Source organism: Aplidium turbinatum, chromosome 4, assembly GCF_918807975.1.
Source record: "Aplidium turbinatum chromosome 4, kaAplTurb1.1, whole genome shotgun sequence".
NCBI classification, from domain to species: Eukaryota; Metazoa; Chordata; class Ascidiacea; order Aplousobranchia; family Polyclinidae; genus Aplidium; species Aplidium turbinatum.
This window is the reverse complement of record NC_137475.1, coordinates 41,654,584-41,679,173: the sequence shown is the minus strand read 5'-3', so window position 1 is coordinate 41,679,173 and position 24,590 is coordinate 41,654,584. Positions and strand designations below refer to the sequence as shown.

Here is a 24,590-nt window from a genome sequence, read left to right as displayed (position 1 = left end):
AGGAAAACAAACGTAAACGAGGAAAGCTAAAAATGAGATGGTGAAACGAGATTGACAAAGAATGTGGAACAACAAACTGGTACATAAAAACACACGATCGACTGGATTGGTAAGAAAAGAGGAAGAACTTTGCTCAACAATGGGTTTTCACAAGTTGAAAATGATTATGACGATGATGACGATGATGATGGCCATGAACAATGAGATCCTCGAGCCAAAGTCAAAACACTTCTACGACAAATAATTAAATCCCAAAATACAAGTTAGTTTCTTTAAGCTTTTGGTCCTTTGGAAATGTTATGGGCCTCTGAAATCATACTGGGCCTGTTGTACAAAAGTACCCCTGAACCACATTGTCATCGCTACTGTGTCCAGATGAGCCTACCAAACTTGCATTTTCGAAGATATTCATCTAAGTGTCATACGCTATAGCAATTTGAGAGTGCACACGTTATTGCAATGGTTGAAAAACACACCTTGTCTTGTTTCGTCCAAGTATAGGCCTACACTTCTTTAGACAATATTCCATATACAACATCATCTTTATACAAAAGCAAAACTTCAAATATGTTGCACTGCAAGAAAGAAGAACGTTCTGCGCCCTCATGAAGGCTGCCCGCTAGGTGGCTGCGGAGTTCGGCTGATGCATGCGACAGCCCTGAGTATGTGCGAATACACAGCGACACAACTGCATCTGATAACACGATTTTCACATGTGTTAGTTTTAATTTGATTTCTACTTCGGCTAAAGTATAAATGATGTTTTAGCCGAACCATGCGAGCCATTGGACGACATCGAGAATGGGAAAATTACATGTTCAAAAGGCGAATACGTTGGATCTATCTGCGAGTTTGCCTGTGATGAAGGATACAGCCTTCATCCTCCTCATATAACGGAAACGGAATGTTTAACCAACAAAACATGGACAAATGAAAATCCTTGCTGTGTTGGTGAGAACATCTTACCTCTGTATTAAATTTCTTTTTTTTCAGTTTAGTATTCTGTTATTTTTACCTAAAATGTTACATAAAATCTTGTTGTATGTTTCTACAAAGGGAACTTCACTTTTAACAACCAGGGCTGTGGAGTCGGGCAAAAATATAGACTATGACTTCACTCCTCGGTTTTAAATTGGCCGACTTCGACTGTGGTTTTATAATTGAGAAACTCCGATTCTGAACAAGCCAAAATATCTCCAACTCCAAATATGCAGCCATGCTTGCAATCACAAAAATAATCCAATTAAACCATTAGGTGTCAACAATAAGTTTGCTTGGAAACTGTGTTGACAAAGTTCAAGAGATTTTCATAAGTAGACTGTAAGCGATGCTGCCTTGTTTTAGTCTCGTCTCTTGAACCATTTTTTTTGCAGAGAGTTGTTCTCCTGATGCTTTGATTGATTTGGTTATTGTTCTTGACTCTTCCTCCTCAATTTCAACACCAAATTGGGAAGTAATGATTCAGTTCACCACCACCTTCATCAGGTCAATGTGGCTACTGTTTACTTCTTACTTCAGCAAAGAGTAATTCTACCTAAAGATAGTCGTAAAGATTTCCCGTCAATACTCAGTCAGCAGAACAGTTATTCTATACACTGATTCTACGTCTACAGGCGTCAAATTGATCTTAACAAAAAATGATTTTTGTAATTGTATAGTGACTAGTCTATGTAAAGGTGAGTCCCTTACTTGATCCAAGCATCGGGGGATGAGAAGATAAGGTTATCATTATACTAAGCCTTCTGCACTAACGCGAGTAGGGTGGCAAGTTCCTTCCTCTCGGCCGCCTTTCCTTCAGCAACTACGCTCACCCAATTTATTACACCCTTGGTAGAGGTGAGCGGTGTTTTTCAACAACCAGCTTAAGCCGGGAGTCGAAGCAGGATTGCATGATTGGAAAGCGAGCGCCTTATCCGTTGCGCCATCCCACCGCTATGTTTATGTAGAAAACCAGAATATCATCAAAGTCAGACAAAAGTGATGAAGCCACAAAATCGGAAGCTCTAGCTGTGCATTAATTTTACAGTACAGTATACTATTTGGTATCAAAATACTTTATTTAGCGTTTTTCCATATTTGTCTTTTCAATGTATAATGGATGTAAAATTATTTATTTAGTTTTCGTTTTGTTTCCTTACGAATTAAGTTTCATCGGAATTAAACAAATTATTACCTCGAAATGATTTCTGCAGCTCCATATTTACATTCCAACCTTCTTATGTTTTCTGCAGCAAGTTAAATATTCGTCCGGATGCTGCCAACATCGGTGTGTTCCGCTACAATGAAGTTGTCGATGAGAACTCGAGAATTTTTCTCAAAGATTATGCCAATGACAGGGATGGTTTGATAAATGCTGTAGAACAAATTCCCTACAACGGTGTAGGTAATGTATTATTGATTATTTGATAAATTGTATTGGAAATAAATTCATTTTCATTCAAGTAAATTAATCCTGCAAAGCTAAACCACGATTTCGACCTGATAGAATAAAAGATCGTTTGCATGTAGACGCATGTAGGCTTATTCAAATAAAATATGCAATAAAAAATTTTTTGAATTTGTAACAGTTGAAATTTCAAAAAGATAACCCACCAAAATTTTATGATACGTTTTGTAACAATAATAGACTAAAGTTAAGCTTTGATGATGAGTTTAAAACTAAAAAGATTAATCTGCAATAGCAGATGCGACAGGTTAACATGACATGAAGCAAAGCCAGTGTATAATTTCTAGATGCTTTGGAAAGACCTGCTATTGTTACATTAATGTTACATTACACGTTACACGTACGTGTCGAAAACGTTTGAGTTCATTTTATTTATGTTATATTTTTGTGTGTAAAAATGTATGTTAAACCCGCTAAGGTTATTCTGTTTTATTTCTCTATTGTTACATTATAGGTACCAAGACTGGCAATGCTCTTCGATACGCCAGGAATGTTATGTTTAGAGCCCAAAACGGAGATCGCCCAAAGGCTTCAAATGTGATTTTAGTTATCACCGACGGAAGGGCTCAGGATGGAAGACTTGTAGTCCAACAGTCTCAAGGTTTAAGAGATGATGGAATCCTGGTAAGTGATTTTTTTTTAGCTATTTTAGAGATAGTTTCATTGGTGATGATTGATGCTAATTCTTCAAATTATTGTTTATGAACATAATGAGGGTAGATTTGGCTTTAAAAGAACTTTTGATTTATTTTCTTTTTCAATTTAATGGTTTTTGCAACATAAAATATTGTTCAATTCGGCCGGTAGAAACAAAAGTTTAAAGTATCGGATTTGTCATTGAACTGTGCTTGGAATGTTCATTTGAAAATCCAACATTACAGTACTATGAAGACTATAAAAATGATATATTTTTATTACAAATTTTCAGACTTATGCAATTGGAATTCAAGCAGTAAATAACGCTTTGGACATCCCACAACTTAACGCGATTGCCGGTTCACCAGACCAACTTATAATCCTCGAAAGAGGTTTTCAAGAACTGAGCGAATCTTTAGCTGGTACATTGGGTTCAAATATTTGCGAGCCAAGAAAATGCCCAGGTAGGTAACAATATTAATCTAACGCACAACACTGAGCTTTTTGTTTAGAAGAAGCAATTTTCCTGGTGTCAGCACAAGGTTGACTACAACTTACTATACATAAAACAGCGATTGACTGGCACAAGTAATGTTCGATAACTTTGTGGCATGACTTTGGGATTGTAGATCTGTGCTGTCAGTAAGCATGAATTAGTGATGAGATACTGATTTTCCTAGTCTAATGAGCGCAAAACGTGTCTATCGCTGTCAAGCCTTACTACATACGACTGCCGAAAAACTATTTTCCTGTGTCCGACAAATTGTTCGTAAGCAATTGTTCGTCAAGCAATTCTTCGTAAGCAATTGTTCGTAAAGCAATTGTTCGTAAAATTAATTCTTCGTAAATAACTCTTCCTAAAGAATTTTTTCGTGCATGCAGTTGAAATTTGATGTATACGAAGAAATGCTTTACGAAAAATTGTTTTACGGGATTTATTTTACGAAAAACAGTTTACGAACAATTGTTTTTCGAACAATTGCTTACGAACAATTGCTTTACGAACAATTGCTTACGAACAATTTGCCTATAACCCTATTTTCCTGGTGGAGTTCACCTCTTTTATATTTATCCAGGTATGTAACCGAGATCTGTATGTCACTCACAAATCATCTTGAAGCCATGCTAAGCCAAACGTAAATCTTTTTGCAGGTTTACATTCGTCTTTTTTTCTACTAACTATCTCCACGCCTTTTCTGTTTCTATATTTGTTTGTACAAATGCTGCTACCCCGTTCATGCTGCTTACGATGAACATTTTTAATTAGGTGGTGAGGTACCTCCCACTTGCCCAGCTCCAAACAAGCCTGAAAATGGAGATGTGATCTGTGCTAATGAACTACTCCCGAATGAAGGTTATCCTTTGGGGTCTGTTTGCGAATATTCCTGCTTTGGAGGTAAGAGAATGGAACTATAGCTGATGATTAATTTTATTTTATTTTATGATAAGTTCAAAAATAAAAAAAGAGAGCATTCCTAGCAGTAGGTTGTGTTGTTTAAAATTGTGCTATTTTTGCGGCATTTTAAATTGTGAAGATCAAGTAGTTTTTGATTTCATACTAGTGATCTCGTGAATAATAGGAACTCGGTAATGTTTTAGATGAAGAAAAATGGAAAAAAAATTATAGGTCCAATCACTCGTTTCGGTCCAATCAATCGTCTGACTTAGTTAAGAATAAATTTTAGCCAAATTGATTCCTTCTTACACTGATATTCATTGCCAAACATTGGGCAATCTTGTGAAGCTACTTTGCACAGCCGCATCCTTTGTCATTGAATAAGTCTAAAATACCGCATTATCGCTTTCCACTTAGAATATTAATGTATTGTAATGTATTTAATGTATTCTTTAGCATACACTCTGGATGGACCAGACACTACGACTTGCACTGAATCTGTTGATGGTAAAAGAGAAGCATTTTTCGAACCAGAACCTCCGATCTGCACACGTAATTATTCATACTTGTAGGCTTACCATAGCCTATATGTTTTGCTATCAGAACACACGTTCTCTAAATATTTGCTTAAAGTTCAAGAAACTATGCCACTGAACTCTGACAAATGCTTGAAGAAAGATTTTGTGATCATATAAATATTCGCCATAAGCAAAAATATCGCTGCTTGGTTTATGTTGTTAATGGTAATATTTGTAATTATGTGAAGCACCACCTACCTGCGCGCCTCCAAACCAGCCTGAGAATGGAGAAGTGAGCTGTCTCAACTCAGTACCCGCTAACGAAGGTTATCCTTTGGGTTCTGTGTGCGAATATACCTGCAACGAAGGTAAGTGAAAGGAAATATAACCGATGATATTTTTCTTTCAACTATTTGAACTTTAAACATAAGGGAAAGAAAGAGAGTAGGTCTATCTGTAGGTTGTGTTGGTAATAAATTTGTATTTTTACAACATTTCAAATTATTTGAATTAGCCAAAGTATCAAATGTAACTTTGTTGTAACAATATCATTTTAAGCCTATTGGCTATTTCAGCGCATTAAATGGCTGGGAATGAAGAAGGAAAAGAAAAAAAAAAACATGTGTTTTCATAAAAGTCCGACTCATTACAATACCACTGGTTAACAGCACAAAAAACTTTTTTTTCTTGCATGGACTTTGAGAACTGATTTAGGGTAATTCTTGGAGTGCTGAAACTGAATCTGGGCTCAGATTTCCTCTATTACATCACGTTTTTTTACTATATGCAATTATGCATGTTCTATAATGACGAATCACATAAAAACTGCTCATTCACTCACGAGTTTGACACCACACAATCACGCACAAAAGCAGCTTCAAAGCTTTCCAGGCTAGAGGAGAAGCATCTTCTCAAAACCGGTACAAGCGCTTCATTTTATTGGGACAGAGAGGCCAAATTGAGAGAGTGCTTCCACTCGGACGGCCAAATTGTTTACTGCACAGATGTTGAGGGGCTTCTTTTTTCTATAGGTTAACCTGCATGCTGCATATCATTCAAGGGACTGGAAACTTGTTATTCATAGCTTAAAAAGAAGCCTAAAATGTGTCTTTCTCCATTATGGGAAAATTTTTGGATCCATACTTAGCCTATAGGACACTCTGTCTTCCTGAAAGAGAATTATACAAACATCAAAGTTTTGCTAGAAAGATTAACAAACTGCAATAACTATTAGTTGATCTCAGTGGAGCTTAAAATGGTGAATTTTCTATTGTGACAACAAGGAGGTCACATTAAGTATTCTTGCCTTTTATGCTAGTGGGATAATAGAGCCAACGAAGAACATTGGACAGAAAATAATGGCAACTAAGAAATAAGATGAAATCTCAAGATTAGAATATCATAAACAATCCTCTGGTTGATTGGAAAAAGATTACTACCACCATTGCACATCAAACTTGGACTAATAAAGCAGTCTGTCAAAGCGCTTGATCGTTCTGTGGACTGTTTAGACTACATGCTGAAAATTTCTTGGCCTTACCTATCAGAAGAAAAAAGCAGAGATATTTGATGGGCTTCAAATAAGAACGTTACTTAAAGACCAACACTTCGTGACTACCATAGCCACCACCGAGGCTCGACCTTGAAATGCATTTGCTGATGTGGTTTATAACTTCCTTGGAATAAAAAAAAACTGACAATTACATAGAGATGGTTCAGGAGCTTCTCACCAACCTGCACGAACTTGGGAGTGGCATGAGCATTAAAGTTCATTACTCGCGCAGTTGCTTGAGTGAGTTTCCAGAGAACCTTGGCGACGTAAATGAGAAGCAGGGCAAGCGTTTCCATCAGGGCATCAAAGTGATGGAAAAATGTTGCGAACGTCGATGAAATTCCAACATGATGGCGAATTAATGCTGGGGTTCGATGATAGATGTCCCTTATGCAGTTCATAAGAGGTCAGCTTCAAAAAGGAAATATTTGGTATCTTAACATGGCTGCGTGTGTTTGTACCAAGATATGCTTTGGTTTTTACAGCACTATACAAACCGTTTTTAAGTGAGAGTTTTACTTTTTCTTGCATATGTTTAGTTTAAATCTGCAAATTCAATTCTGTCAGAAAGACACATAACTAAAAAAAATCAGCTTTTCAGTGCTGCCTTACCAATGATGAGCACAATCCTCCAATTGTACTTTGTCAAATATATTTCATTTATTTAGTGTTTGCATACTGCAGTCAATAATGACCGAAAAAGATGCAATCACAAAAGTAGTTTTGGAAAGGCATTCTTAAGGGAATAGCTTCCTCTCACTGCAAACACTATTCGATGTATGGGTGCTTAAAAGCAACATAAAATTTATAACTTGAATCGGTAAAAAATATCAACTATAAAAAAGTTTTCAGATCTCAAAAACGTGATGTGATGAGCAAAAACTAACATCAGATTTGGACTCCACGCCCCCAAATTATTCTAAATCCATTGAAAAAGTCCATGCACGAAAACTTGTGTTGACCAGTGTAATTGATAATTTTATCTTAGGCGCATTTAACTATCATAATTTATTCTACATCCAGTCACGTATAGATATTTGTAAGATACCTATGCTTTTACTAAATACGATTTTTTACTGCACATCAATGTCTGGCTAGATAATGTCTTTTCGATAAATCTGTTGAAGCACAAATGAGTTCATTGCAGTTGCTACCCAGGATTTAAATGTAACAACTTTTTGCAAAAGTCTTTCGTTGTACTGTATAAATCTTAAGCACTAATGATTTTGGCTAGTGTATATTCAAGCAATTAATTTATTCTTTAGGGCACACTCTGGATGGACCAGAAACAACGGTTTGCAGGCCAGATACTGAGGGTACCGGTGAAGCATCTTTCCAGCCACAACCTCCAATCTGCACACGTGAGCATTCATACGTGTAGGCCTACTGCACATATTTTTGCCAACAAAAAGTATTTTAACCGAAAGTCTACTTTACGCCACGAAAATTTGTGCCAGGAAAATCTAACAATTACTTGAGGAAGGTGTAACGTGTAATATTAACCTACGCAAATAACCACAAGTATTGCTGCTTAGTTTATATTGCTAATGGTAATATTTGTACTTATGTAAAGCTCCCCCCACCTGTGCTCTTCCAAACGAACCAGTGAACGGAGTTGTAATCTGCCCCGGAATCGCACCCCTTAATGGACGTTATTCTGTGGGTGCTCAGTGTATATATTATTGCAACGAAGGTAAGAGATAACTATAGTTTATTATATTTTCCTTCATCTATTTTATTTTAGGTTTAAAGGTAAACCAAATAAAGATTGTAATCCTAGCTGTAGGTTGTATTGGTTATAATTTTGTATTTTTACAGCAATTCAAATCTTTTGAATCAGTCAGATTATTAAATGTCGAGTTTGATGTAACAATATTGTATTCAGCTTATTTAAATGGAAGTGAAATGAAGTAGAAAAGGAACGAAAAACAAACATCGTCATAAAAGTTCAACTCATAACAATAATCGATAATTCTTTGTCAAGTTTATTCAACTTTACAATTTGCTCTACACCGAGTGTATTGATATTTGTATGATATAAACCTCCATCTTTACTGAAAATAATTTTCTTACAATAAGCCTATATCAGTATCTGGCTTGATAATTCGCCTCAATAAATTAGCTACAGTACAAACAAGCTAGTTCAATGCAGTTACTATTCAGGATATAATGGTTTTGGTTTTAGTTTTGAATCTTTATCCTCGGACTGAAAAATCCTTGATAGGTTATTCCTGGTAGTTTCGCATACTTATAGAGGCTCTTGACGCAGGGCCGGTTATCAAGATTGTCAGAGTGAAGTTTTCCAATTGTTGAAGTGTTATTGCCGGGGAAATATTCCATTCACTAGGTGCCGCTGAATGGACACCAGTCTTGAAATGCGTTGCTCAAGCGCACACTCGAGAGTCGAACCAGCGGCGCTTGAGCTTGAGCGGGGCGTGTAAAATAAATCAAATGCTTGTTTGCAACAATTTTCATTTAATCTTCATCCACAACCTCAGAAAAGATAACTTTAGTCACAAATTATATATCAACGTGTTAACAACAACAAAACACATCAAAATGATGTTTTTGGTCCATTTGGTTTCATTATCTTCTTGAAGGTCGTGTGCAATACTTCTGATTTCATAGTAGCGGTCTCCTGAACAGCATGAATTTGGTAATTTCTAAATGACTGTTTTTGTTTGTTTATCATAACCAGGCTCACGCCTGGTGGTGGAAGATGTAAATTAAGTGGACGGAAAGGAAAGGAAGCCAATTTACGTGTCCACTAGGGTGGCTCGTTTTTGAACTTTTTTTTAAAATTCTCTCGGGGTAGTGGGGAAATTGTGCCAATGAGTGAGAAAACAATCATGACAAAATTTGAGATTCGTAACAAATTGTCTTCAGCCTCCTCATGGGGCCCAAAAATCGAAAAATGGGGTCAGAATTGCACTTTTTTTCAAAAATATTTTTAGTTTGGTAGTTACATTATTGTTTAGATATATCTAAATAACCTAAAAAAAAAAATTGAAGTCATTTGAACTATTCCTTCAGCTTCTTCACAGCTTTTGAAAATTTTCATTTTGCTGAAAATTTCGCATTTTTATTTGTGGTTACATAACTACAAACTTCGTCAGTGACGTAAATTCAAATAAAAGACGTCACTTTTTCCTACCAAATTAACCCAATTTCATTAAAAAATGACGCAACAGCTCAGGGCAGGTCTATAAAGAGAAATGCAATGACGTTTTATAGCTGGCAAAATGTCTAACGCAATTATGTATCATGTAACCACCCACAAAAATGCGAAATTTTCAGCAAAATGGAAATTTTCAGAAGCTGTGAGGAAGCTGAAGGAATAGTTCAAATGACTCCAATTTTTTTTCTTAGGCTAATTAGATATATCTAAACAATATTGTATCTACCCAAACTAAAAATATTTTTGAAAAAAAATGCGTTTTTGACCCCATTTTTCGATTTTTGGGCCCCATGAGGAGGCTGAAGACAATTTTTTACGAACCTCAAATTTTGTCATGAGCGTTTTCTCACTCATTGGCACCATTTCCCCACTACCCCGAGACAATTAAACAAAAAAGTTCAAAAACGAGCCACCCTAGTGTCCACCTTCAAGCATGCCTTTAAGTGTCCTGCCAAAGACACAAGCAGATATGCTCTTGAGCGGTGTCGAACTGGGGCCCTTTCAATTGCCGTTGCAGGGCTTTCCCCATTCGACTATCCAGCCGACTTCATGATTAAAAATCTAATCCACATGACTAAAAATAGTAAACACTTCGTGTGAATCATGTGTTCCAGATCCTACCGGTTAAGAATGGATTTCAACCAAAGTAATTCATTCTTGCAGTGGTTATTTGTAATCAAACCTGGGGTAATTTCATGAAGCTACTTTGCATAGCTGCATCGTTCATCATTCACAAAATTTTGCATCTGAGTAACAAACAAGCCCATCGTGACATTTGACTCAAATATTCACACTTTTGGATCATAAATATTTATAAAATTAATGTTTTCTTTAGGGTATATTGCAGAAGGAGAAGCAGGAACGGTTTGTAGAGAATCTGATGATGGTACAGAAGCATTTTTCGACCCAGAACCGCTAACCTGCTCACGTAATTATTCATACGTATTGGCCTACTATAACCTATACTTTTTGCCATCAGATAACATCTTCCCGAAATTCCACCGACACAAAAAATCATGCTACTAAACTTTTACAATGCCCTACAAACACGATGAGATGTCATATACTGTAAATATCTGCCAATAGAAACAAATGTTGCTTCAGTAGATGTTGCTAATGATAATATTTGTAATTATGTGAAGCTCCTCCTACTTGCCCACCTCCAAACAAGCCTGTGAATGGAGCTGTACTCTGTGATGATGAAGTATCCCCTGATGGACGTTATTCTTTGGAATCTCGATGCGTATATTTTTGTAATGACGGTAAGAGATAAGTGTAGGCTAATTGTCTTATATTTGTCTTTCATCCATTTTGTTTTAAGTTTAAAAGTAAATAGAAGAAAAGAGTGTAATCCTAGCAGTAGGCTGTGTTGCTCATGGTTTTGTATTTTACAGCAATTTAACTTTGCTGTACCATTTGCTGTACTGTAGATTTTGCTGTACCAAAATAATATTCACTTTATTCAAATGGTAGGAAAATGAAGAGAATGAAAACAGAAGCCGTAGGCTGTGTTGCTCACAATTTTGTGTTTTACAGCAATTTAATTTTGCTGTACCATTTGCTGTAGTGTATATTTTGCTGTACGATTTTGCTGTAGCAAAATAATATTCACTTTATTCAAATGGAAGGAAAATGAAGTAGAGAATGAAAACAGGAGCCTTAGGCTGTGTTGCTCATGATTTTGTGTTTAACAGCAATTTAAATCTTTTCAATCAGTCGGATTATTAAGTGTCGGTTTTGCTGTACCAAAATTATATTCAGTTTCTTCAAATGGAAGGGAAATGAAGTAGAGAAGGAAAGCAGCAAATACATTCTCATAAAAGTTCAACTTATAACATTAATGAATAGATCTATCTCAGGTTTACTGAACTTTACAATTTACTTTACACCCGAGTGTGCTGATAATTGTATGATATAAAGTATAAACCTCTTGATTATTCGCCTCAATAAATGTGTAAAAGTACAAGTAAGCTAGTGCAATGCTATAGATGTCCAAAATATAAATGCATTGCTTGTTTGTATGAATTTACAGTACGTTCAATTTGCATTTACAATTTCAGAGGAGAGAATATCATTCACCAATTGTGTGTTAACAATAAACAAATCAAAAACAAATAATGTTTAGGCAGTTTTGTTTCATTATCATCTGAAGGTCTTGTGAATTTTTGATTTCATAGCAGTAGTCTCGTGAATAGAGGCAACTTGGTAATTTCCAAATGAATAAAAATAGTAAACACTTTATATGAAACATGCGTTCCACACCCACCAAAGGCCTGGCATAGTTAAAAATAGATTTTAATCAAATTGATTCCTTCTTGTAGCGTTTATTTAATCAAACATTGGGCAATCTTGTGAAGACACTTTGCATAGCTGCATTCTTCATCATTCACAAAAGTTTGCAACAACAAATCTGTTGTTCAGTAAACGTCAAACACTTACACTTTTGTGTTATAAGTATTTATAAAATTAACATTTCCTTTAGGATACATTAGAGAAGGACCAGCTGGAACGATTTGCAGAGAATCTATGGATGGTACCGGAAAAGCATTTTTCCAACCAGAACCGCCAATTTGCACAAGTAACTATTCATACGTGTAGACCTACTGTAGCCTATGTATGTGCTAACAGGTAGGAATTTTAGAAATTATCTCTGAAACTTTCCCTGCACAAGAAACCATGTTACTAAACTGCAAAACTAAACAAAAATATTATGAGGACTCATATAAATATACGCCAATGGCTAAAACTTTCGATGCTTAGATTATGTTGCTAATGGTAATATTTGTAATTATGTAAAGTCACGCCCACTTGCCCGCCTCCAAGCGAGCCAGAGAATGGAGGTGTGAGCTGTCGCGAAGATGCAAACTTTGAAGGAGAATATCTTTTGGGATCTCAGTGCACATATTTTTGCAATCAAGGTACAAGATAGTTATCGTGTATTATCTTTTTTGTTTCATTTATTTTATTTTAAGTTTAAGAGAAACGAGAATGAATATTGAATAGGCCTAGCTGTAATTTGCATAGGTATTATAATTGTGTATTTTACAACAATTGAAATCTTTTGAATCAGCCAGATTATTTAATTGTCGATTTTATTGAACCTATATTATATACAGTTTTGGTAGAAAGTTGATTTTTTAGCCATAGACAAATAAAACCTAACAACCAGACGGCATTTAACATAATAACATGAAAATAAACTAAAAATTACAAACGTTTTCTGCCATACTCATGTTACTTTCAAGTAACCAACTGACTGATGTTCTTCATAAATTTATATTACAGAATTGATCTACATACACAAAATTTAAAAATAGAAACGCATAATAAAGAAACGGCAAGGAAGAGAAGAGGCAAAATCACATGACACCTAATCGCCTAGGAAAAAAAAGATTTCTAGTGGTTAGGTTTTATTTGTCCAATATCATATTCAGCTTATTCAAGCTGATGAAAATGACGTAGAATAGGAAAGCAAAAATAAATTCTTCCAAAGTCCATGTCACAACAATAGAATCGGTAGTTCTATCTCAGGTTCTTTCACGGTTTCTTCAACAGCCAGTCACGTATTGATATTTCTATGATACCTCCACCTTCACTGAAGATGGTCTTTTACAGTAAATCGATATCTAGCTTGATAATGATTGTTTGAAATATGTGTTGAAGCACAAATAAGCTCTTTGCAGTTGCCATCCTGGACTTAAATTTAATGCTTGTTTGCAAAAATGTTGTTTTATTTGCACTTACAACTTCGGAAAGGACAACTTCGTTCACCTATTGTACATGTACAGTATATCATCGTGCCAACGAAACACCACAGAGTGTCAGAACAATATTTTATTAATCTATATTGTTTTATAATATTATGAAGCTCATGTACCATATTTTTGATTTCATAACAGTGGTCTTTAAAATAGGAGAAACTTGTTTTAGATGAAGAAAGACGTGAACATTCGTAGGCATCCTGCCTGCTAGACCCATTAAAAAGACCGGCTCAATTGAAACGGGATTTTAGTCAGATTGATTCCTTCTTGTAGGGGTTATTTGTAATCAAACATTGGGCAATATTGTGAAGCTACTGTAGTTTGCATATAGATGCATCGTTCATCATTGATAAAAGTTTGCTTTTGAGTAACAGTAAAGCTCATTGTGAAAGTGTTCACCAGGCATTTGATAAATAAAGTGACTTGCGTTCTTCTTCATCAGGAGGTAATCTAGTAGCATATAGTCACCAAAAGAACGCAAGTCACTTTATTTAGTGAAGCTCATCGTTGCATAAATCTTAAAAACCATCGGTTTGACTTGTGTGACGTGCTTGTATTTTAGGCTACCTTCTGACGGGACCAGAAAGAACAATTTGTGGGAACTTTGGTGAGAATGCGGGAGAGCCAATTTTCAGCCCAAAACCGCCAATCTGCTCAGGTAATTATTCCTACGTGTAGGCCTACTGTAGTATGTAATCAATATTTTTTTGCCATCAGATAGCATTCTCCAATCAATTCTCCCACGCAAGAACCTTGCTTCTAAACTCTTATAGTGGTTTTAAAATAATATCAATAATATTAGATAAAATATAAAATAATAATATAAATATAATATAATAAATATAATAATAAATAATATAAAATAATATTAAAAATATGAAATTTCATGTAAATATCCGCCAATAACAACAAATACTACTGTTCAGTTTATGTTGTTAATGGAAATATTTTTAATTATTTAAAACAGCTCCCACTTGCCCTCCTCCAAACACACCTGAGAATGGAGATGTAGACTGTCGTGAAGAAGTATCCCCTAATGGAGGTTATCCTGTGGGATCTCAGTGCATATATGTTTGCAACGAAGGTATGACTAAAGCATAGTTTCTTATATATATTTTTCCTTTATTTTATGTCAAGATGAAAGCTGAAGACAAGATAACAGGCCTAGCTGTACTTCGTTTCATATTTTGTCTTTTAACAGTACCGGTAATTGAAATCTTTTGAATAAGCCAGGTTATTATACGTCGATTTTGATGTCATAATATCGTATTCAGCTTATAAGAGCCAATGGAAATGGGAGGAAAAGTAAAAGGTCTACTAATAGTTCAACTCATAAAAATTCAACTAATAGCAATTTCGATAGCTTAATTTCTTGTTTATTAACTTTCGCAATTTATTCTTCACCTAATCATATTGGTGTTTGTAAGAAATAGGGTAGCCAATATATTCACTTTCACTGCTTCACTTTGACAAATCGTTTACAGCAAAACGATGTCTGACTTGATAACTTCTTGCTCAAAAATATGTTGAAGTGCAAAGAGCTCCTTCATGCAGTTGCAATCTAAAATATAAATATAATGTCTGTTTGTAAGATTTGTTGTTTAATATACACTCGCAATCTCAGATAATAAATTGGGTAGAGATTTTTTTTAATCATAAGCAAAAGAGTGACATTACAATAATTCATACAGTATTATAACAAACAAAAGTAAAATAATGCCAACAAGTTAAGCAGTTTTTCAATTGCTTAGATCAAGTTATATTGTTGTTATATTGGATTGTTTTCAAGTAGCAATGAAGCCTATTTTTGAATAAATCTTAAATATTCTCCCTTTTGACTTGTGTATATTTATCCGACTAATGTATATTCCAGGGTACGCGGTAGATGGACCTGAGGTTACCACTTGCACTGAAAACTTTAAGGGTACTGGACAATCAATTTTTGACCCAGAACCACCAATCTGTACACGTAAGAACTCATATGTGCAGACCTATTGTAGCCTATTGCTTTGCTATTAGATCAGATAGCAATTTTGGTGGAATATTTACTTTAAGTTACAAAAAACCATACCATAAAACTCAAACGATTGGGAAGGCATACAGTGTCAAAAATTTATCTGCCATAGTCATATTTGTATATGTAATATTAATATGTGCCATAGTAATATTTGTATTTATGAAAAGCTCCTCCTACTTGCCCACCTCCAAACAAGCCTGTGAATGGAGCTGTACTCTGTGATGATGAAGTATCCCCTGATGGACGTTATTCTTTGGAATCTCGGTGCATATATTATTGTAATAATGGTAAGAGATAAGTGTAATTGTCTTATATGTGTGTTTCATCTATTTTATTTTAAGTTAAAAAGTAAAGAAAGGAAAACTATGTTCTCATTATTGTTTCTATCTCTTACACGTAAAGAGACTTTCGAAAGATTGATGACGTTGTTTATTTGGGTATCAAACGTTAAACAGTCAGATAATTGGTCGAATAGTTCTACTTGTGAGATGATAGGTGAAATCCTTGAAGGACTTGTGACATGTAGGCCTACATTGTACAACCCCACAGACAGAACTAAAGAAATGGTTGCCTACATCCAGCACGTAAACAAATTAAATTCTAAACAGCAAACGTCTTCATCGATTTCAAAGTAAATATGCACTGCTACTTGCAACAGCTACTTTACAATTTGCAATAACTTGCACTTTCACAAGCTATTCCATACCGGCTAGAACTCTAAAATCGCCTTCAACAAACTTTCGTTACAACTTCTAATCTCCATAATGCACAACTCTAAACACAACTCTAATGATCATATTCAAACCACCCGGCTATTTATAACAGGTTTGCTTGATCGGAAGCTTCTTGAAACTAAGGTTATATTACATCACAAGAACTCATTTTGAATGGCTATGTTTTTGAATTTCGCGAAAAAGTTATTTTCACTCCACCCTATTAAACAGTCAAATAAATGGTCAAATAGTTCTACTTGTGAGATAGGTAAAAGTTCATAAACTGACGTTAGTGACGAATGATTCACCACTTCCAGCACATAAAGAAATCAAATTCTGCACAGCAAACGTCTTCGTCGATTTCAAAATAAGTATACAATGCTACTTGCAACAGCTACTTTACAATTGGCAATAATTTCCACTTTTACACTCTATTCAATGTCGACTGGAACTCTACAATCGTTTTCAATACACTTTTCATTACAACTTCTAATCCTCATAATACACAACTCTGATAATAAAAACAATCAAATTAGGTGACTGTTTATGACAGGTTTTCTTGGACCAGAAGTTTTCAAAGACTAGGTAATATTGCATCAAAAGAATTCATTCTTCTAGTCAACAAGTCAAAAAAGGTTCCAGAATGTCACGCACACAGAAACTTTTTCGAAGCCGATTTCACACCAACAGATTACGGAACTAAAGGTTACCATCGGTCAGTGATCGTCGAAACACAATAACAGAACCACGCAATAAAATAATTCACCTAATCTAGAACAAAAACGTAACTTGCCGCCCGAACTACGCATATTGATTGTGACACAATATCATATTCTAATATAAAAATAACGAGTATTTAATATATAATATCTAAAAATATCCTATTTAGCTTATTTAAATAGTAGGGAAATGAAGTAGGAAAAGAAAACAAAAATTACATCGTCATAAATGTTCACCTGGTAACAATAATCTATAGATCTACCTCAGGTTAATTGAACTTATTTCAATTGATCACATTTTTTTTTTTCATCACAACTTATTCTACATCTAATCGCGTATTGAATAAGTTATAATAAGATTATACAATAAAAATAAGATTCTATTTGAATAAGACCTTCTGATGATCCGTTAAAGGTGAAACAGGCTGTTAAGGATTCAGATAGTAATAATTATATTTGATTTAATCGCGTATTGATATATATAAGATATATACCTCCACCATGGCCACCTGGAGATGCGGCCTGATTTGTCACATTTTGCAGATTTTGATTACAGCTACTGCTAGTGCTTGACTGACATTTTATTAGATGTTTTTACTTTTTGCGGTTTCCTAATGACATAAAACTTTTTTGTTGCCTTGGGGAAGCAGTAGCAAATGAGAAAAAGTAAGTTGAAAAACGCTAAATCAGACTGGTTATTGAAAATTAACAGTCTGACTAAAATCTTCGAAATCGAATTTTCTTTGTTTTTCAACATGTGAGAATGTTAAAACCTATTGTGTCATCTGGGGAAAAGAATAAAGAAAGCGTAAAGATCTAATTTTTAGAAAAATTTATTTAAACGTTTGCCCAAAGTTAGAAAAACCTGGAAATTTCTGCAAAATGTGACAAATCAGGCCGTATCTTTAGGTGGTCATGCCTCCACCTTCACTAAAGATTATTTCTTACAACACATCGATATCTGGCTTGATGATGCTATTTCAATAAATGCGCTGCAGTACAAATAAGCTAGTTTAATGCAGTTGCTATTCAGGATATAAATCTAATGCTTGTTAGCATGAATTTTCATTGAATTTGTATCAGCAATCTAAGAGAAGAGCACTTCATTTACCAGTTATACTGTATATCAAAATGTAAACAAAAACACATTTCCAAGTTAAAATTGTATATTTTCGTCAGTTTCGTTATCTTCTGAAGGTCATATGCAATATTTTGGATTTCATTGTAGTGGTCTCGTGAATAGGAGGAACTTAGTAATTTTAAGATGAAGATAGTAAAAATTTCATAAAAAACATACGTTCTAGACCCAACAAAGGTCTGAACCAGTTTACACTGAATTTTGGCTAGATTAGTTCCTCGTTGGAGTGGTTATTTGCAAACAATGGAAAATGTGATGAAGATACTTTGCATAGCTGCATCCTTCATCATTCACAAAAGTTTGAATCCGCATTTTTCATCATTCACAAAGCTTTTGAGTAACAATAAAGCCTATCGTTAACTATATATGAACAATACTCACGTTTTTGATCTGTAAACATTTATTAAATTAACGTTTTCTTTAGGGTACATTAGAGAAGGACCAGCTGGAACGATTTGCAGAGAATCTGATGATGGTACCAGAGAAGCATTTTTTGAGCCAGAACCGCCAATTTGCACAAGTAATTATTCATACGTGTAGGCATACTGTAGCCTATGTGTTTGCCAAAAGACAGCATTTCTGGGAAATTCTGGCTGTACAAAAAACCATGCCACTAAATTCTAATATTTTAACACAAATGGTACGAGAAATCATATAAATATACGCCAAACTTCTTCGTTGTCGTCGTATGTCACACGGCCGTTGCCCAGAGTATCACGCAAGCTCTATTGTTGAACTCGGCTACTTCCTGTGCAGAGCATCTTGCTTTTTGGACAGAGCATTCGACTAGCGAGTAGCTAATGGAAACCAATAATACTGCTTAGTTTATGTTGCTATTGGTAATATTTGTAATTATGTAAAGTCACACCCACTTGCCCGCCTCCAAGCGAGCCAGAGAATGGAGGTGTGAGCTGTCGCGAAGATGCAAACTTTGAAGGAGAATATCTTTTGGGATCTCAGTGCACATATTTTTGTGACGAAGGTATGAGATAGCAATCGTTTATTATATTTTGTTTTGATCTATTTTATTTTAAGTTCAAAAATACAGAAAGGAAGTGAATATAAGGCCTAACTGTAGTTTGTATCGTTTATTACCTTGTGTTTTTACAGCATTTTCAGTCTTTTGAATCACCCACATTATTGAGCCCCTCCAAAGACTTGGCCATATTGAGGTTATTTTTGAAGAGGTTATTTGTAACCAAGCTTTGGAAAATCTAGTGAAACTACTTTGCATAGCACCACCCTTCATCATTTACAAAAGTTTGCTTTTGATTTACTATATAGCCAATCCGTGTATAAATCTTTAGCACTATAGGTTTTGACTTGCGTGTATTCATGCAGCTGATTTAATGTATTTTTAGGTTACCTTGTAGATGGACCACAAAAAACGATTTGCAGGAACGTTGGTGAGGGTCCAGAAGAACCAATGTTTGATCCAAGACCTCCAATCTGCAGAGGTAGTTAGTAGTTGTAAATTATTCATACTTGATGGCCTACTGTACTGTAAATATTTTTGTCATCTGGTGACATTTTCCGTAACAATTCCACAAAACATTAATAAAAATTGATTTTTTTTGTCAATTTCGGACATTTTTCTAACGTGTTCATGCTTCAGCTCCACCTTGTGTACAACTGGATGACATTGAAAATGGAGAAGTTTCTTGCCCTGATGGCAATAAAATAGGAGCGATCTGTGAATTTTCTTGCAATGAAAAATACAGCCTTTTCCCTCCCCATGTAACTGAAACAGAATGTTTGAGCGACTCCACATGGAGTTATCCGAATCCTTGCTGCTTGGGTAAGTGTAGTCTACCTCTCCTCAAATAGGATATCAATTGAATCAATTTGATGTCAAAGATCGTATCAATTTACACAAACATTTAAATCAAACCTTTCTGCATTTTTGTTAATGCAACTTTTTTCTTTCAACCACTCCACCAGGATGGTAATTGTATTTAAACAAAAAAATGTAAATATTGGCTTGCAAAGACAAGCTAATGGTTTTCTTGCAAAAGAAACTACTGATACACTAAGAACAATCATTCACAACCAGTGTCTATATGGTTCACATCTATAATTGTTTTGTCATAGAGAACTGTTCACCTGATGCTCTGGTGGATTTGGTCATTGTTCTTGACTCCTCATCTTCTATTACTCGACCCAATTGGAATGTAATGCTGCAGTTCACAGCTACCTTCATCAGGTGAGAAAGCGTGTTTAACTTCCTACTTTGTTCCATCAATTCCAAATTTAAGTACATCTATACAGTTGTATTAAGTTGTAGCCTTACCTTTGGATAAAATGTCTACTGTCTTTCAGTTAATTTGCATTCGTTGACAACCATAGATCCTTAATTTATTCTACTTTATTGTTAGTAATGTATTAAATTGTATATACCTGTTAACACTAATAATAATAAGACTGTGTGTTTTGACATAGCGCTATGTCTATCGCAGTTACGCGTTGCTCTTCAGCGCTGTACAAAGCAGACAGTGGTGGTGCAGCCGTGTAGAAATACAGACGAAAGCATTATTATGGAAGATCTATTTCTTTTGTTAAGTGCCAGGCAGAAACGGGATTCAGTACCACTTTTAAAAATGTTTTTGGTATGACCCGACAGAGCATCGAACAATGCTTTCCGCAGGCGGACACACTAACCACTAAGCTATCGAGCCGATAAACTATCCAAAACGTCATATAACCACTATTGTAATGTTAGCGTTGTTTGTATCGCAAGTAAAGCAGCTTCAGTTTCTAATCAATCGCCTTTAACTTTTCATCTTCGCTTTTTTTTCTGTTTTTCAGCAATTTAAACATTCGCCCAGATGCTGCAAACATCGGTGTGTTTCGCTACAACAACCGCATCGATGAGGAATCGAGAATATTTCTCAATAAATATACAAATGACAGGGCTAGTTTGATAAATGCTGTAGGGAGAATTCCCTACAACGGTGTAGGTAGTGTACTGTTTCTTTATTCATTGGTTATGTTATTGCTTCAGACCTTTATTGTTATTAATAAAACCTTTCTGTTTTTCGTGAATCAACCTTAATACCTACATAATTATACTACTCCACAACACGTAAACTTGTAACCTTTAAAAAATTTTATTATTAGTTTTGCTCTTGACATGATCCAACTGAGGATGCTGTGATAGCGAAATCGATTTATGATTTAAAAATGAGGCTGGTAAAATGTTTGTTGCGTTGAGTAATAAGGCTTATATTATATATTGCTTTTACAAAGATTTAATTACCTTGTGAATGCATGTTGACAAAATGTCACGCTGGAAATAATGAAGTGTAAGACGAAAAGAATATTTAACATTTTTGAAAAAAAAACTTGGATTCACTGAAAAAAAAATGCAACAAATCCAAAACTTTATTTTGATATATATTTTTTCCAGTGATTAACTACGAAAATAATCATCGTACTTTGGCGGGATGCCGCAGCCAATAAGCTCTCGCTCTCCAATAATGCAAACTTGTTTTGATGCTCGGCTTAACCCTTAGGCGGTTGGGCTAATGGAGTCTTGCTGAGTTTGGGGGGGGGCTGTCGATTCTTCTTATGCTTTAGGAGTGATATCTCTGTTATTTTTTAAGGCACGGTTTCAAAATTTGGGATTCACTTTGTAAAACTATTCACGCAGAGCATATCCGAAAATTAAAACTATGTAAATTTTAGAACTGCTTATATACGTTGAAACGTTGATGTGACTTATGACGTTTGAATTATTTGGTATTTTTTGATAGAGTAATGAAAAACATGCATTGCAATGTTGTGATTAAATTTTTTTACATAATCTCAATTTAAATCATTTGATTAACGAGACATGGGCCAAATTAATTGCTTTTATCCAGCTGGTGGGAAAATTTTGAACAATAGAATATGAAATATTTCAGAGGATGTGCTGAGAAATGCCTTATATCTCTCAATTTATAACCTTTATTCGCTCAATATTTCAGCTCAATAGAGGTGAATAAAAGTTAGGAAAAGTCAAGAAATCTCGTAGTCGCAGCCTCAGTGGTTTTAGAGATACAACTGTTGATACAAAAAAGTTGAATTGACAGCCCCCCCCCCAACCTTCAAAGGGTTAAGCTTGTTGTTGATATACACATGTAACTACAATCCACAAGGTGCAATAAATTGACTGGGAATGTTTGTTGAAGGAAAGATGACCCAATGAAAGTAGCTGGCCACCATATTCTCGTTAGTGCCGAAAGCTTAGTGTGGTGGAAATCTTATCTTTTTATGTTTTTATCCTCTACATAAGCTTTATCATATGTTATTTTATAGGAACTCGGACCGGTAATGCTCTAAGATACGCCCGAACTATTATGTTCAACGAAGCAAACGGAGACCGCCCAAATGCGAATAATACTATTATTGTCATCACTGATGGACGAGCTCAAGATGGTCCACGTGTGATCTCAGAATCTGAAGCTTTAAGAAAGAAAGGGGTTCTTGTAAGATATTATAGTTATTTTTCTTTAATGATTTTTTTTAATAGAAAATAAATTAATAGTTTTTTTTCTCTACAGTCTAAACCTTCAAAACATTTGGTTAGGCTAACACGCACAACAGTATTTCAATAAAAGTTACAATTTATGTAGTGAGATTAGCCAACAAAGATTAGCCGACAAAGAGTGTGGTTCTGCCATATCATAATAGTTGTTTCATTTTGATCAAGGAAGCATGCCAATATTTTCATTTCAAAACTGTGGCTGTCAAACAAGAGTAGCGCCAGGGGAAACGAGTGAAGTTTGTTTACAACAATTCCTAAAACAAACGCTGCAATCAATAAAGTTTATTACGGAAGGGTCCACATTCATTTCAAGTTACAATTTTAGAAAGTATATCATATTATTTTTGTTAGGCACCTTAAAAACCATGCGGTTATCAAATTTATATGCAAAACTTGATTTAGATGTCTAAAATCTCTTGATATTTAATTTTCTTTATTTTAACTGAGATATTAAAAGTCTTCATTGATATGCCATGATGCTTTTACAGACTTACGCAGTTGGAATCAATGCTGTGGATAACGCTTTGGATATCGACCAACTTAACGCAATCGCTGGTTCTCAAGACCAACTTATCATCTTAAATCAAGGTTTTGAAGGACTAGGCGAAAGTTTGGCGACTGCACTGGGGGCAAATATATGTGCGCCAAGAGAATGCCCAGGTATTGTATGGCTGGTGATGTTATCTTGTGTCGTGAGGTTAGCATGCTTGAAAGTTAATGAGTCTTCACAACAAACATTATAAAAAATATGTCTGCAACTCCATGCCACTAATGTAAACTTGGAAACGATGGTCTTTTGCCTATGATGGACAGTTACTTCATAACAATGCAGAAAAAAGCTCACTCAATAACAAACACATCTTTGTGATGCCTACTCGATATGATAAAATATATTTTTCTGTTTCGCTTTTCGTTTCAACTTCAAAGAGATTGTGATTGACTTGGTCTGTGTCAGTTGTTAAAAGCTTTTATAAGTATCCAAAGGTGCCCGGATCAAGTTTTTTAAAAGCCTTTCTCAGTCTCAAGATGAAAATGCTTACAATCAATTATTTACAAATAAAGGAAAAATTTGTTCTCTCTTTCTCTCGCTTTCACTCTCAGACAGATGAACTGGTTATGAATTACAACCATTATGAATTATAACCTACATTTAGCCTATGCATTTTTTGTTTCAGAAGTTCCCAGATAACCAGGTAAAGCTCCTAAGTATCGAGGTAAAGTTCCCAAGCATCGAAGTAAAGTTACCAAGTAAACACAAGAAGCTCAATCTTGATTGAGTACATGGCAAGAGAACACTTAAATCTAAAAAAACGTTTGATTTCAATCTCTTTTTGAAGTTTGTTTTCCATTTACATCAATTCTGCCCACATTCTACTGGACCACGATACCATCACGTTATATACTGTATGGTGTATAGCCTACATAGTGATTATGCAGAATATTGTTTACTAATAATCGCTTTTGAAAGCATTCTCATGTCATTGTTGTAAGTTTTGAATCTTTGATACCATCTCTTGTCGAAAGGTTGTATTTATAATAAATTAGATTCCCAGCAAAGGTATCTTTGCGCAAATGTAATACGCATCATATTTACTTTTTTATGACCTGAACCACGTAAATATATTTATCTGATTGTTGCATATTGTAAAATGAACGCTGTATATTGCTGTATTATCAACGCTTTATCTCGTGATTGTACTCGACAAAATACAAAATAATTAGACAGAATTTTCACCTTGTGGTGTAAAAAACAAGAAATCTTGCACTGCGGCAATGATTGAAACAATGAAATGCAACGTGTTAGGAAATGAACTGTTAGGATTGGTAAAGTCGCCAATCGTAAAGATTTGACCTCGTCCCGAGTGGTAGTATCAAGAAAAAAAATCAAGATTGCACTGGGAAGCGCAGCTCAACCCATCTTGGTTCTGTGAGTCACTGAGTAGGGTGCTTTTTGCAGAAGTGTTGCCAGATTTTCTGTAAATTTCCAGACC

The 24,590-nt window shown here is 35.0% G+C and overlaps 1 protein-coding gene across 1 annotated transcript in view; it reads left to right on the top strand.

Annotated features, from left to right (window-relative positions):
* Positions 1–24,321, top strand: part of LOC145768843 (sushi, von Willebrand factor type A, EGF and pentraxin domain-containing protein 1-like) — a 28,674-nt gene extending 4,353 nt beyond the window's left edge. Inside the window, exons 7-33 of the mRNA XM_082580449.1 lie at positions 769–951; positions 1,374–1,485; positions 2,232–2,383; positions 2,901–3,070; positions 3,375–3,546; positions 4,350–4,478; positions 4,935–5,030; positions 5,245–5,364; positions 7,814–7,909; positions 8,122–8,241; positions 10,562–10,654; positions 10,869–10,988; positions 12,209–12,304; positions 12,525–12,644; positions 14,050–14,145; positions 14,455–14,571; positions 15,361–15,456; positions 15,672–15,791; positions 18,499–18,594; positions 18,937–19,056; positions 19,436–19,531; positions 19,690–19,872; positions 20,166–20,277; positions 20,880–21,031; positions 22,371–22,540; positions 23,088–23,259; positions 23,775–24,321. Coding sequence (XP_082436575.1) covers positions 769–951; positions 1,374–1,485; positions 2,232–2,383; positions 2,901–3,070; positions 3,375–3,546; positions 4,350–4,478; positions 4,935–5,030; positions 5,245–5,364; positions 7,814–7,909; positions 8,122–8,241; positions 10,562–10,654; positions 10,869–10,988; positions 12,209–12,304; positions 12,525–12,644; positions 14,050–14,145; positions 14,455–14,571; positions 15,361–15,456; positions 15,672–15,791; positions 18,499–18,594; positions 18,937–19,056; positions 19,436–19,531; positions 19,690–19,872; positions 20,166–20,277; positions 20,880–21,031; positions 22,371–22,540; positions 23,088–23,259; positions 23,775–23,788 — 3,323 coding nt within the window. The 3' untranslated portion in view covers positions 23,789–24,321. The remainder of the gene's footprint in view (positions 1–768; positions 952–1,373; positions 1,486–2,231; positions 2,384–2,900; positions 3,071–3,374; positions 3,547–4,349; positions 4,479–4,934; positions 5,031–5,244; positions 5,365–7,813; positions 7,910–8,121; positions 8,242–10,561; positions 10,655–10,868; positions 10,989–12,208; positions 12,305–12,524; positions 12,645–14,049; positions 14,146–14,454; positions 14,572–15,360; positions 15,457–15,671; positions 15,792–18,498; positions 18,595–18,936; positions 19,057–19,435; positions 19,532–19,689; positions 19,873–20,165; positions 20,278–20,879; positions 21,032–22,370; positions 22,541–23,087; positions 23,260–23,774) is intronic.
* The last annotated feature ends 269 nt before the right edge of the window (positions 24,322–24,590 follow it).